The sequence below is a fragment of the Rhinoraja longicauda genome, chromosome 36, assembly GCF_053455715.1.
Source record: "Rhinoraja longicauda isolate Sanriku21f chromosome 36, sRhiLon1.1, whole genome shotgun sequence".
Classification (NCBI taxonomy): domain Eukaryota; kingdom Metazoa; phylum Chordata; class Chondrichthyes; order Rajiformes; family Arhynchobatidae; genus Rhinoraja; species Rhinoraja longicauda.
The window spans coordinates 3,655,446-3,668,254 of NC_135988.1; the positions used below are offsets into that span (position 1 = coordinate 3,655,446).

Below are 12,809 nucleotides of genomic sequence, written 5' to 3' on the forward strand. Positions count from 1 at the left end.
CTATCCTTAAGAGCTCTATCTAGCTCTCTCTTGAATGCATTCAGAGAACATCAAACAGAACAAAGTTGTACATTATTAAACGTGGGTATTCCAGTTTTACAGTTTCTCCACAGTTGACAGCAAGCTTGTTATCCACGGAGAATCATCAGTGACTGACCACGGTCTCCTGTATAAATCTTTAATATGTTCCCTCTCACAATCCTGCACTAATCAAACCAAGTCCCCATGGATTTAAGAGGTAAGAACGCAGATGAGGTACCGTGGGACTGGCGGATGGTTAATGATGTACCTATAAAAGGGGCTTCAGGGATGTGCCAGGGCACTACATGAAGGTACGCTGTACTTCAGTGGTGGGAAGGTCATTGGGGGGGGATTCTGAGAGGTGAGATCTAACAGCATTGGATTAGTGATTAGGGATAGTCAGCAGGGCTTCGTACGTGAGAAATTGTGCCTGGTGAATTTGAATGTTTGGAGAGGTGACCGAGATGATTGATGAGGGCAAGATAGTAGGTGTTGTCTGTATTTGATTTTAGCAGGGACTTTGTTCAAGGTCCACATCGCGAGCTGGGCCAGTATTGTGCAACACATGGGATCCAGGATAAGCTCGGCAAATGGAAACAAAATAGTCTTGGTGATAGCTGAGGGCTGTATCTCCGATTGGACATCTGTAACCAGTGGTGTATTGCAGGGACTGGAGCTGGGTCCACTGTTGTTGAACGTATCAGTGAGTTAGATCAGAATGATGAATAGGTTTGCAGATGGCGCCAAACATGGTGGTGAGTTGAACAGCGAAGACGGAGGCTGACTATCCCTGTAGCACAGCGGTAGAGCTGCTGCCTTACAATGAATGCAGCGCCAGAGACCCGGGTTCGATCCTGACCACGGGCGCTGTCTGTATGGAGTTTGTAAGCTCTCCCTGTTACCTGCGTGGGTTTTCCCCGAGATCTTCAGTTTCCTCCCACACTCCAAAGATGTACACGTTTGTCGGTGAATTGGCTTTTATATGTGTCAATTGTCCCGAGTGTGTGTAAGATAGTGTTAAGGTGCAGGGATCGCTGGTCAGTGCAGACTCAGTGGGCCGAAGGGCCTGTTTCTGCGCTGTACCTTTAAACTAAACTAAACGGTTGCCAACACATCTCGATCAACTGTTGAGGCAGGGACTATCGCAACATTTAAGAAACATTTAGCCAGTTACATAGATAGGGGAGGTTTAGATTGATATGGGCCAAACGCAGGCGGGAGGGACTGGTGTAAATGGAGCATGTTAGTTGGGCCGAAGAGCCTGTTTCCACGCTATAAGACTCTGTGACTCTATGACTAGCTGAGAAAGTGGCAGATGGAATTTAACCCAGGTATATTTTGGGAAGTTAAACCAGCTCGGATATATATAGAAAATGACACGACCCTGTGGAGTGCAGTTGAACAGAGAGACCTGGTGGTACAAGTACATCGTTCCCAGAAAGTTGCCAATTGATAGAAAGGGTGGTGAAGAAGGTGTATGGCATGTTTCCCTTCACCGACCAAGGCACTGAGACTACGGTTTGGGGCATGCAGTCACAGTTGTACAAATGTCCGTTAGACTTGGGGTTACCAACTTCCTCACTCCCAAATACGGGACAAAGGGTGACGTCACCGCCCCCGTGCCCCACGTGACCTCACCCAGCCAGCGGCCACGTGCTCCTGCTCCACCGATGGCGGCCGCCCGGCCCGGGGACGGGTTGCTACGCATCCTCCGTTAGGCGGCACCTGGGCCTCCGGGCCTACAGTGTCCATGCCTACAGCGGCCCCCGGGCCTACAGTATCCGGGCTACAGTGTCCGGGCCCACAGTGTCCGGGCCTACAGTGTCCGGGCCTACAGTGCCCGGGCCTACAGTGTCCGGGCCTACAGTGTCCGGGCCTACAGTGTCCGGGCCTACAATGTACGGGCCTACAGTTTCCGGGCCTACAATGTCCGGGCCTACAGTGTCCGGGCCTACAGTGCCCGGGCCTACAGTGTCCGGCCCTACAGTGTCCGGGCCTACAGTGTCCGGCCCTACAGTGTCCGGACCTACAGTGTACGGACCCACACTGTCTGGGCCAACAGCACCCCCTGGGCCTATATGGGACAAGGGCGGTCCCATATGGGACAAACCAATGTAGCCCAATATACAGGGTGTCCCTTCCACTCGGACTCTCCCCTTCCACCTCCTTCTCCCCCGGAGTCACTGACATTCTCGGCCTTGGAAGGTGTCGGTGAGTGCAGGGGGAGGAGGGAGCAGCAGAGTGGAGAGAGCGGCAGGAGGAGGAGGAGGAGGAGGAGGAGGAGGAGGAGGAGGAGGAGGAGGAGGACGAGCGGGTAGCGGAGAACGCGGTGTCATGACGGGAAGAAGCAGGTGGGAGGGGAAGAAGCCCATGGTGACCGGGCGCGCCCTGTCAGTACCAGCGGCCTGATGAAAGCCCTGTCCCAGGGGCTACAACGTGAGCCACAACAACCGGACTGTACAGCAGCTGATGAAGCAGGGCTCGCTGGAGCACACCGGTCACACGGGCACCGAGCGTTAATGTGAAACGACACAGTGCTTTAGTAACTCAGCCAACTGAATCAGTCTGAAGAAAGGTCCCAGAGATTTACTCCACTGAGTTACTCCAGCACTGTGTGTCATTTTGTATATTGGCCATCATCTGCTGTTCTTTCTTTCAACTACACATAATGATAATCCTGTACTTGGTTATAGCAGACAATCAGCAATTACTGCCACCATTCCCCCCCTCCACCCCCCCCCCCCCCCCCCCCGGCCCCATGTTCCGTTATAACGAGGGTTTACTGTATATCCGTAATTCAATGGTGGTGAATCTGTGGAATTCTTTGCCACAGAAGGCTGTGGAGGCCAAGTGAATGGATATTTTTAAGGCAGAGATAGATAGATTCTTGATTAGTACGGGTGTCAGGGGTTATGGGGAGAAGGCAGGAGAATGGGGTTAGGAGGGAGAGATAGATCAGCCATGATTGAATGGTGGAGTAGACTTGATGGGCCGAATGGCCTAATTCTGCTCCTATCACTTATGACCTTATGGTCTTTTGATGTAATGGTGTTGGCTGAATAATGTCAAAACCTCCACAGTGGATTGTAACATGAAGCAATCACAGTAACTACACGCGGGCAATCTAGTCAATCTTTTCATTCTCCTTGACGATCCCCAGAGTAATGAACAGTTGTGCCATGTAGTAAGTGCTCATGACGATGAGATTCTGAAAGGGCACCGTGAAGCACAGCAGGTTTGTGGCCAGGATGAAGTCTGACACCATGAAGAGCCAGGCCCCCATTGCCCCGGTCACCCGTGGCGACGGCCTGTGGCTGCGGAAGAGGACGGGAGCGTTGGCTCGCCAGGACATCAGGCCGATCAGGAAGCAGTAGAGGCATAGCAGGAGCACCTGGTAGATGTTGGAGCAGGTGCTGAGGAACGTCAAGCCCAGCACCACCGCCACGCCGATCAAACCTCCCGCCTTCACGTTCAGCGGCTCGAAGCCAAAGGCCCAGGTGTAGAAGCAGTGAGCCAGGGCAAACATGGCCGCACCTGCGGTGTGGAAGAGACAACGTTAGTCACACAGCCCCAACTCTAGGGTCGCCAACTGTCCCGTATTAGCCGGGACATCCCGTATTTTGGGCTAAATTGGTTTGTCCCGTACGGGACCGCCCTTGTCCCGTATTAGGCCCGGACGGCGCTGTAGGCCCGGACACTGTAGGCCCGGACACTGTAGGCCCGGACGGCACTGTAGGCCCGGACACTGTAGCCCGGGGGCCGCAGCAGTCCCGGACAGTGTAGGTAGACACACAATGCTGGAGTAACACAGTGGGTCAGGCAGCATCTCGGGAGAGAAGGAATGGGTGACGTTTCGGGTCGAGACCCTTCTTCAGACTCGACTCTTCAGGGTCTCGACCCGAAACATCACCCATTCCTTCTCTCCCGAGATGCTGCCTGACCCGCTGAGTTACACCAGCATTGTGTGTCTACCTACACTGTGCGGGACTGCTGCGGCCAGACAGTGTAGGCCCGGGCGCCGTCTAACCGAGGTTGCTTAGCAACCCACCTCCCAGCCCGGGCGGCCGCCATTGGTGGAGCGGGAGCACGTGGCTGCTGGCTGGGTGAGGTCACGTGGGGCGGGGCGGGGCGGTGACATCACCCTGTCCCGTATTTGGGAGTGAGATAGTTGGCAACCCCTAGCCCCACCACTTACCCCGAAGACAGACACGGTGTAACTCTGGAGAGAAGGAATAGCTGACGTTTCGGGCCAAGACCCTTCTTCGGACTGGTCAGGGATAAGGGTAATGAGAGATATAGACAATGATGTAGAGAGATAAAGAACAATGAAAGAAAGATATGCAAAAAAAGTAACTATGCTAAAGGAAACAGGCCATTGTTAGCTGTTTGTTGGTTGAAAACAAGAAGCTGGTGCGACTTGGGTGGGGGAGGGATGGAGAGAGAGGGAATGCCGGGGTTACTTGGAGTTTGGGAAATCAATATTCAGACACAATATTCAGGCAAGGCATGCTGGATCTCCCGGCTGCCACCCATTGTAACTCCCCTTCCCATTCCCACACTGACCTTCCTGTCCTGGGCCTCCTCCATTGTCAGAGTGAGCCCCAATGCACATTGGAGGAACAGCACCTCATATTCCATGTGGGCAACTTACAGCCCAGTGATATCAAAAATTAAATCTCCAATTTCAAGTCATCTTTTTTTCTGTGATCCCACCACAATGCTCATCTGTTTCTCCTGCCATTATGGGCCAAGGGGCATGTTCCTGTGCTGAACTGTTCTATATTCAAGGACCTCATTTAGCTTAGTTTAGTTTAGAGATACAGCGTGGAAACAGGCCCTTCGGCCCACTGGGTCCGCGCCGACCAGCGATCCCCGCGCATTAACACTATTCTACACCCACAAGGGACAATTTTTACATTTGCCCAGCCAATTAACTTACAAACCTATACGTCTTTGGAGTGTGGGCGGAAACCGAAGTTCTCGGAGAAAACCCACGCAGGTCACGGGGAGAACGTACAAACTCCACGCAGACGGCGCCTGTAGTCGGGATCGAACCCGGGTCCCCGGCGCTGCATTCGCTGAAAGGCAGCAACTCTACCACTGCGCCACCGTGACCGCCCAAACGGTGTTGGTGGGCATGGCAGAGGAACCTGCCGGAGAGGCGGTGTGGGCTTGGGGTGGCAATTGCAGCTATGGCAGAGGAAGGTGTCGGGGTTGGTGTCGGCACGCGTGCCTGAGGATCCTGGCAGGTGTGGCATTGGTGGGGATGGCTGAGGATCCTGCTAGGGGTGCCCCTGCTAGGGGTGCCAGGTGCCAGGGGTGCCCCTGCTAGGGGTGCCAGGTGCCAGGGGTGCCCCTGCTAGGGGTGCCAGGTGCCAGGGGTGCCCCTGCTAGGGGTGCCAGGTGCCAGGGGTGCCCCTGCTAGGGGTGCCAGGGGTGCCCCTGCCAGGGGTGCCAGGGGTGCCAGGGGTGCCAGGGGTGCCAGTGCCAGCTGGGGGTGGCTCACCAGGCGCCCCCTGGCGGTGAATTTCGACAGGTCCGTCCGCTGTAACCGAAATCCGTTGTATAACCAGCTCGGTACAAAACCGGGGGCTTACTCTGTTCCGCTTACCGACAATGAAGATCTTTGTGTTGTTCATGAGGAGAAGCACATCCCCCGCTGCTGAGAAGAGGAGAGCGAGAAGCAACTTCTGAACTCGGTGGCGTTGACTGATGAAGTCTCTCCCATGATTCAGAATGTAAACACACAGGCAGATGAGCGGCAGGATTTTGCTCAATCCTTTCACCCAAAGTGGGGCCGAGGTGATTGAACTGATGATCGTGTAGATGCAGACAGTCACGAAGAATGGAACCAACCTCCCGAAATCATTGGTATCCTGCAGACAGAGAGAACAAGCCATGACTACAATGTAATTAACTCCCTCCCACACAATCCCCTCAACCAAGTAGTTTAGTTTAGTTTAGTTTAGTTTAGTTTAGTTTAGTTTAATTTAGTTTAGTTTAGTTTAGTTTAGAGATCCAGCGTGGGAACAGGCCCTTCGGCCCACCGGGTCCGCGCCGACCAGCGATCCCCGCACATTAACACTATCCTACACACACTAGGGACAATGTTTTTACACATACGCCAAGCCAATTAAACTACAAAACTGCACGTCTTTGGAGTGTGGGAGGAAACCAACGATCTCGGTGAAAACCCACGCAGGTCACGGGGAGAACGTACAAACTCCGTACAGGCAGCACCCTTGGTCGGGATCGAACCCGGGACTCTGGTGCTGCAAGCCCTGTAAGGCAGCAACTCTACCGCTGCACTACCAATGTTTACTTTACATTGACAATAATAAACTAGACTAATGTTTAGGTAGTGCCGATTAGTTTATCATATTATTGTCATGTGCACCGAGGTACAGTGAAAAGCTTCTTGCCACGTGCTTTCCAGTCAAAGAAAAGACTAGACATGATTACAATCAAGCTGCGCACAGCGTCATAGATAAAGGGTACAACATTTAGTCAGATAAAGTCCGATTAAAGATAGATCAAAGGTCTCCAATGAGGTGGGTGGGAGGTCTGGCCCACAGTCTAGTTGGTGAGAGGATATGTCGGTTAATTGGCCTGGTAAATGAATAAATTGTCCCTGGTGGGTGTAGAATGGTGTTAGTGTGCGGGGATCGCTGGTCGGCGCGGATCCGGTGGGCCGAAAGGGCCAAACGTTTCCGCGATGTATCTCTAAACTAAACTAAAGGTGAGGTTGTTCAATGATGATTACCTGACATTACATTCCATTCGCAACTGCTCAGCAATCTCTGTGGCCAAAACAAGACCAAAGACAACATTCAAGGTGACGATAGACACAAAATGCTGGAGTAACTCAGCAGGGCAGGCAGTGTCTCCGGAGAGAAGGAATGGCTGACGTTCCCTCTCTCCAGAGATGCTGCCTGCCCCACTGAGTTACTCCAGCATTTTGTGCCTATCTTCGGTTGAAACCAGCATCTGCAGTTCCTTCCGACAACATTGAAGGTGGGCTGATTTTTAATGGAAAATAACATTAGAGGCACACAAGCTCCAGGCACTGACCTTCTCCAACAAGAACAAATCTATCTGACCTCCTTCTCCTGATGCACAATGCCATTAGCAATTGCAGGTCCCTCAGCATCAGTATTCTGCAGCTCACCATTGACTCGAAGCCCAACGAGATCGTCTAGATTGATACAGTGGCTTCCAAAGAGGACCAGAGGCTGGATATTCTGCAGGTGATCGATGGTCAGCACGGACTCGGTGGGCTGAAGGGCCTATTAACGAGCAGTAACTCCGCTCTGCTAAGTATATCAGGGTGGTGAATCTGTAGAATTCTCTGCCACAGAAGCCTCCGGAGGCCAAGTCAGTGGATATTTTTTAAAGTAGAGATAGATAGATAGGTCCTTGATTAGTACGGGTGTCAAGGGTTATGGGGAGAAGGCAGGAGAATGGGGTTAGGAGAGAGAGATGGATCAGCCATGATTGAATGGTGGAGTAGACTTGATGGGCCGAATGGCCTTAATATGCTCCTATCACTTATGACCTTATTTAGATTTAGATTTTTTAGATTTAGAGATACAGCGCGGAAACAGGCCCTTCGGCCCACCGAGTCCGCGCCGCCCAGCGATCCCCGCACATTAACACTATCCTACACACACTAGGGACAATTTTAACATTTACCCAGTCAATTAACCTACACACCTGTACGTCTTTGGAGTGTGGGAGGAAACCGAAGATCTCGGAGAAAACCCACGCAGGTCACGGGGAGAACGTACAAACTCCGTACAGACGGCGCCCGTAGTCAGGATCGAACCTGAGTCTCCGGCGCTGCATTCGCTGTAAGGCAGCAACTCTACCGCTGCGCCACCGTGCCGCCCTTATTACCTTATGAACTCTCTCGAACCTGCAGACTTCCCTGCACGTCTCTCAGCCTCACGACATGAAAAGTAACTGTTGTTCCTCCATCAGCACCAATTCTAAATCTTGGAGCAACCTCCCAGAAAGTTCCGTGGTCGCACCGTACAGGGCTCATCTACACTTGAGAAAATTAGGAATGAATCTAATTCAGACAGCGTGACTTTCTGATGGTGGAGAGTTCTTTTGTCATGGGGACCTTGTGGGCAGAGATGTACCTCAGGGGTCAGTGGCGGGACCTTTACTCTATGTTATATCCATCAATGATTTGGATGGTTAGTTTGGTTTTGAGATTCAGCATGGAAACGGGCCCTTCGGCCCACCGAGTCCACGCCGACCATTGATAAGGTTGCCGACTGTCCCATATTGGCCGAGACATCCCGTATTTTGGGCTAAATCGGTTTGTCCTGTACATGACCGCCCTTGTCCCGTATTAGGCCCGGGGGGCGCTGTAGGCCCGGACATTATAGGCCCCGACGCCCTAGGTCCCGACACTCTAGGTTTCCGACATTTTAGCTCCGGACAGTCTAGGCCCGGAGGCCCGGGCGCCGCCTAACGGAGGTTGCATAGCAACCCACCTCCCGGCCCGGGCGGCTACCATTGGTGGAGCGGGAGCACATGGCCGCTGGCTGGGTAAGGTCACATGGGGCGCGGGGCCGTGACGTCACCTTGTCCCGTATTTGGGAGTGAGATAGTTGGCAACCCCTAACCATCGATCACCCGTTCACCCGTTCACACTAGTTCTATGTTATCCCACATCCTCAGCCACTCCCTCCACACTAGGGGGCAATGTACAGAGAGACAATTAACCCACACACCCGCATGTCTTTGGGATGTGGGAGGAAGCCGGAGCACCCGGAGGAAACCCACGTGGTCACTGGGAGCACATGCAAACTCCACACAGAAAGATACAAGTTGAGGATCAAGCCCGGGTCTCTGGTGCTGTGAGGCAGCAGCTCTACCAGCTGCACCACTACGTTCCCTAAACGTAGAGGGTATGATTAATAAACGTGCCGATGCTGTGAAGATTGGCAGGGACGCTGATAATGGTATTGGTATTATTTGTTATTGTCACACCTAGCGGAAAATGAGAAACCCTTTACTTTAGCGGGCTATCCAGTCAATTCATACCATACATGAGTACATTCAGGCCATGCACAGTACAGCAAGTGGTGCAAAGGAGTAAGTAAACCGAGTGGAGAGAATCGTGTTACACCCACAGAGAAAGTGCAGATGAAAAGTGCAAGGGCCGTAACAAGGTAGACTGGAAGATCGGGACTACATCCTTAGCTTATGAAATGACCGTTCAGCGGCCTGATAACACGGTGGCACAGCGGTAGATTTGCTGCCGTATCACGCCACAGACTCAGGGATAGACCCCGACTACGGGCGCTGTCTGTACGGAGTTTGTAACTTCTCCCCGTGACCTGCGTGGGTTTTCTCCGGGTGCTCTCGTTTCCTCCCACACTCCAAAGATGTGCAGGTTTGTGCAGGTTAATTGGCTTCTGTTAAGTGTAAATTGTCCGTAGTGTTTAGGATAGTGCAAGTGTACGGGATTATCGCTGGTCGGTACAGACTCGGTCTGTCTCCCCAATGTATCTCTGTTGACTAAGGTCCAAACAGCAAGGAAGAAGCTATTTCTGAATAGATTTCAGGCTTTTGGATCTTCTGCCTGACAGGACAGGGGAGAAGAGAGTATGACCGTGGTGTGAGTGGTCGTAGTCTAGAGGATGCTATTGACCAGTTATTAAGATCGGTAGAACAATGACAGATGAAATTTAATCCTAAAAAAAATACGCTGGGCTAATAAGCCTAGGACATGTACAATGTACACAGCCTGAGGAAGTATCACAAGGACCTTTGAGTGCAAGGAAAGGAAAGGTTTAGAGGGATATTGGGCAAACGCAGGCAGGTGGGACTTGTGTAGATGGGGCATCTTGATCATATGGGCAGATTGGGCGGAAAGACCAACAAGTCAAAGGAGTCCAGAACCAAGGGCCACAGTTTAAGAATAAGAGGTAGGTCATTTAGAACGGAGATGAGGAAAAACTTTTTCACTCAGAGAGTTGTAAATCTGTGGAATTCTCTGCCTCAGAAAGCAGTGGAGGCCAATTCTCTGAATGCATTCAAGAGAGAGCTGGATAGAGCTCTCAAGGATAGCGGAGTCAGGGGGTATGGGGAGAAGGCAGGAACGGGGTACTGATTGAGAGTGATCAGCCATGATCACATTGAATGGTGGTGCTGGCTCGAAGGGCCGAATGGCCTACTCCTGCACCTATTGTCTATTGTCTATTGATATTTTTAAGACAGAGATAGATAGATTCTTGATTAGTACAGGTGTCAGAGGTTATGGGGAGAAGACAGGAGAATGGGGTCAGGAGGGAAAGATAGATCGGCCATGATTGAGTGGCGGAGTAGACTTGATGGGCCGAATGGCCTAATTCTTGACCCTATGACTCCATTATTCTACAGGTCTCTAAAGGTGCCATCACCGTTAGGTAATGTGGTGAAGAAAACAAATGGGGCACTTCCCTTTATTGGCTGGTGCTTACAAGGTGAGAGCTGGGAGGTTATGGTGCAACTTGATAAAACATGGGTTGGGTCTCAGCCAGAGCGCTGTGTGGAGTGTGCAGGAAACAACTGCAGATGCTGGTTCATACCGAAGATGGACACAAAATGCTGGAGTAACTCAGCGGGTCAGCCAGCATCTCTGGAGAGACGGAACGGGTGACGTTTTGGGTCGGGACCCTTCTTCGGACTAAAAGCAGAGGGGGGGTGGGAACAGGAGGTAGGAAAAGGCCAGAACAAAACACGTCACTGCACTGGAGAGGCTGCAGCGGAGATTTTCCAGGATGTCCCCGGAAATATTCCGGGATTTTCCAAGATTAATCTGAATAAGAATGTCATAACTGCTCGTGCTAAATGATGGTGAATCTGTGGAATTCATCGCACAAGTCATTGGGTATTTTTATAGCGGAAATGATAGGATCTTGATTTGTAAGGGCAGTCAAAGGTTAAAGGGGAGAAGGCAGGAGAATGGGGTCGAGAGGGAGAGATAGAACAGTCATGATCGATTGGCGGAGCAGACTCGATGGGCCGAATGGTCTAAATCCTCTCCCACGTCTTTATGACAATAGGCAATAGACAATGGGTGCAGGAGTAGGCCATTCGGCCCTATCGAGCCAGCACCGCCATTCAATGTGATCATGGCTGTTCATTCACAATCAGTACCCCCCCCCGTTCCTGCCCTCCCCCCAAACCCCCTGACTCCGCTATCATTAAGACTATTATTATGGTCTTAAGGCATCCGAGGATTTATTTTTTTCCCCACCCAGACTATGCTTGGAATGTGTAAGAGACGGAGAGAGCTGGTGGGAACAGGCACTCTCACTGCATTTAAGGAGTGTCGGGATGGGCGTTGGTATCTCTGAGACACAGGCAGCTGCAGAACGGGTCTTGGTATAGGAGATTAGGTGCAGAATCGGCATGGGAATGCCGGGTGGTGGGGCCTGTCTCTCGTCTGGACTCTCTGACTCGCATTCACATTCGGGTACATTCCGCTCGGACTCGAAAACCCTGCACAGATAAACACTCTACTAATCAGCCGCCCTGCTCGCGAGGAGAAGCCTTGCCGGGTAGTCCTTGCGACACAATCTTTTGCAAGGGTGCACTAAAGCAGAAGGCATCAGCTTGCCAGCATTCACAACGCCAGTCTAGTCAAATGAAAGCGTGTTAACTCACCCTCTGGCTTCTACCTACCAGGGAAACAGGCAGTCCCACTTTGAGGAAGGTCATCCTGCTCAGTGATGTCCGTTCGTGTGTTGTCAGAAGCAGTGTTGTTTGTGGTCGCTCGTTCCGCTGGCTCGTGGGCTCACTGTGGACGTAGTGTGGCTTTGATCTAGTACAGGCGGTTACGACGTGCTTTTTCAAATTGATCGAAGTCAGGGGGGGGGGGGGGGGAGAAGAAAAAAAAGTAGAAGAGTTGAAAGGGAAGGAAACTTGTTTGACCGGCTAAAATTCAAAAGGGTGGTTGCCTGAAGTGAATGAGCAAGTTGTGTTTACAGCCAGTCATGTGATCGCTTCTTGTCAGCTGCAATCTAGATGCAGCTGTGAGCAACGGTGGCCTGTGTGTTGTACACACCTAACCAGCTACGTGGCTGGCAACCTGAGCCGGGAACTCAGCAAGTCTTTCAGCCACAGAAAACCCTCTCCACCTGCTTTCAGATTGCGAAAGACTTTCCTAATGCAGACTGCCTGCTTTGCAGCCAGTACAGCAGTTGCCTCACAGCGCCAGAGACCCCGGTTCGATCCTGACCTCGGGGCTGCTGACTGTGTGGAGTTTGCACGTTCTCCCTGTGGCCAGGCCCCCCCCCCACCCCCCCCCCCCCGTATATATATCCTCCCGCATCGCAAAGACGAGTGGGTTTGTAGGTTGACGCTAAATTCCTGAGTAACTCAGCGGGACCGACACCATCTCTGGAGTTTAGAAGGATGAGAGGGGATCTTATAGAGACATATAAAATTATAAAAGGACTGGACAAGCTAGATTTCGATTTTTTTTAGATTTAGAGATACAGCGCGGAAACAGGCCCTTCGGCCCACCGGGTCCGCGCCGCCCAGCGATCCCCGCACACTAACACTATCCTACACACACTAGGGACAATTTTTACATTTACCCAGTCAATTAACCCACATACCTGTACGCCTTTGGAGTGTGGGAGGAAACCGAAGATCTCGGAGAAAACCCACGCAGGTCACGGGGAGAACGTGCAAACTCCGTACAGATGGAGCCCGTAGTCAGGATCGAACCTGCGTCTCCGGCGCTGCATTCGCTGTAAGGCAGCAACTCTACCGCTGCGCCA

At 52.0% G+C, this 12,809-nt stretch overlaps 1 protein-coding gene across 2 annotated transcripts; it reads right to left on the reverse strand.

The window, feature by feature from the left end:
* Window positions 1–2,782: 2,782 nt before the first annotated feature.
* Window positions 2,783–12,013, reverse strand: LOC144610363 (lysoplasmalogenase TMEM86A-like). 2 transcript variants are annotated; one of them, XM_078428988.1, is made up of 3 exons: window positions 11,707–12,013; window positions 5,633–5,897; window positions 2,783–3,555 (listed from the first exon to the last, which is right to left on the reverse strand). In XM_078428988.1, the coding sequence occupies exons 1-3, from the start codon at window positions 11,740–11,742 to the stop codon at window positions 3,146–3,148; spliced, it is 711 nt and encodes a 236-aa protein (XP_078285114.1). In that variant the 5' UTR covers window positions 11,743–12,013; the 3' UTR covers window positions 2,783–3,145. The 2 variants fall into 2 exon arrangements, with proteins under 2 accessions (XP_078285114.1, XP_078285113.1); XM_078428987.1 differs by having other exon boundaries at window positions 11,689–12,013.
* Between the last annotated feature and the right edge of the window lie 796 nt (window positions 12,014–12,809).

What these genes read in the sequence shown, in the direction of transcription:
- LOC144610363 (XM_078428987.1), bottom strand. Translation starts at nt 11,742, where the DNA reads ATGACCTTCCTCAAAGTGGGACTGCCTGTTTCCCTGGTAGGTAGAAGC. An exon ending in TGGTAGGTAGAAGCCAGAGG is followed by an intron (nt 5,898 to 11,688) that starts GTGAGTTAACAC and finishes CTCTGTCTGCAG; the next exon opens with GATACCAATGATTTCGGGAG. An exon ending in CACAAAGATCTTCATTGTCG is followed by an intron (nt 3,556 to 5,632) that starts GTAAGCGGAACA and finishes TCCACACCGCAG; the next exon opens with GTGCGGCCATGTTTGCCCTG.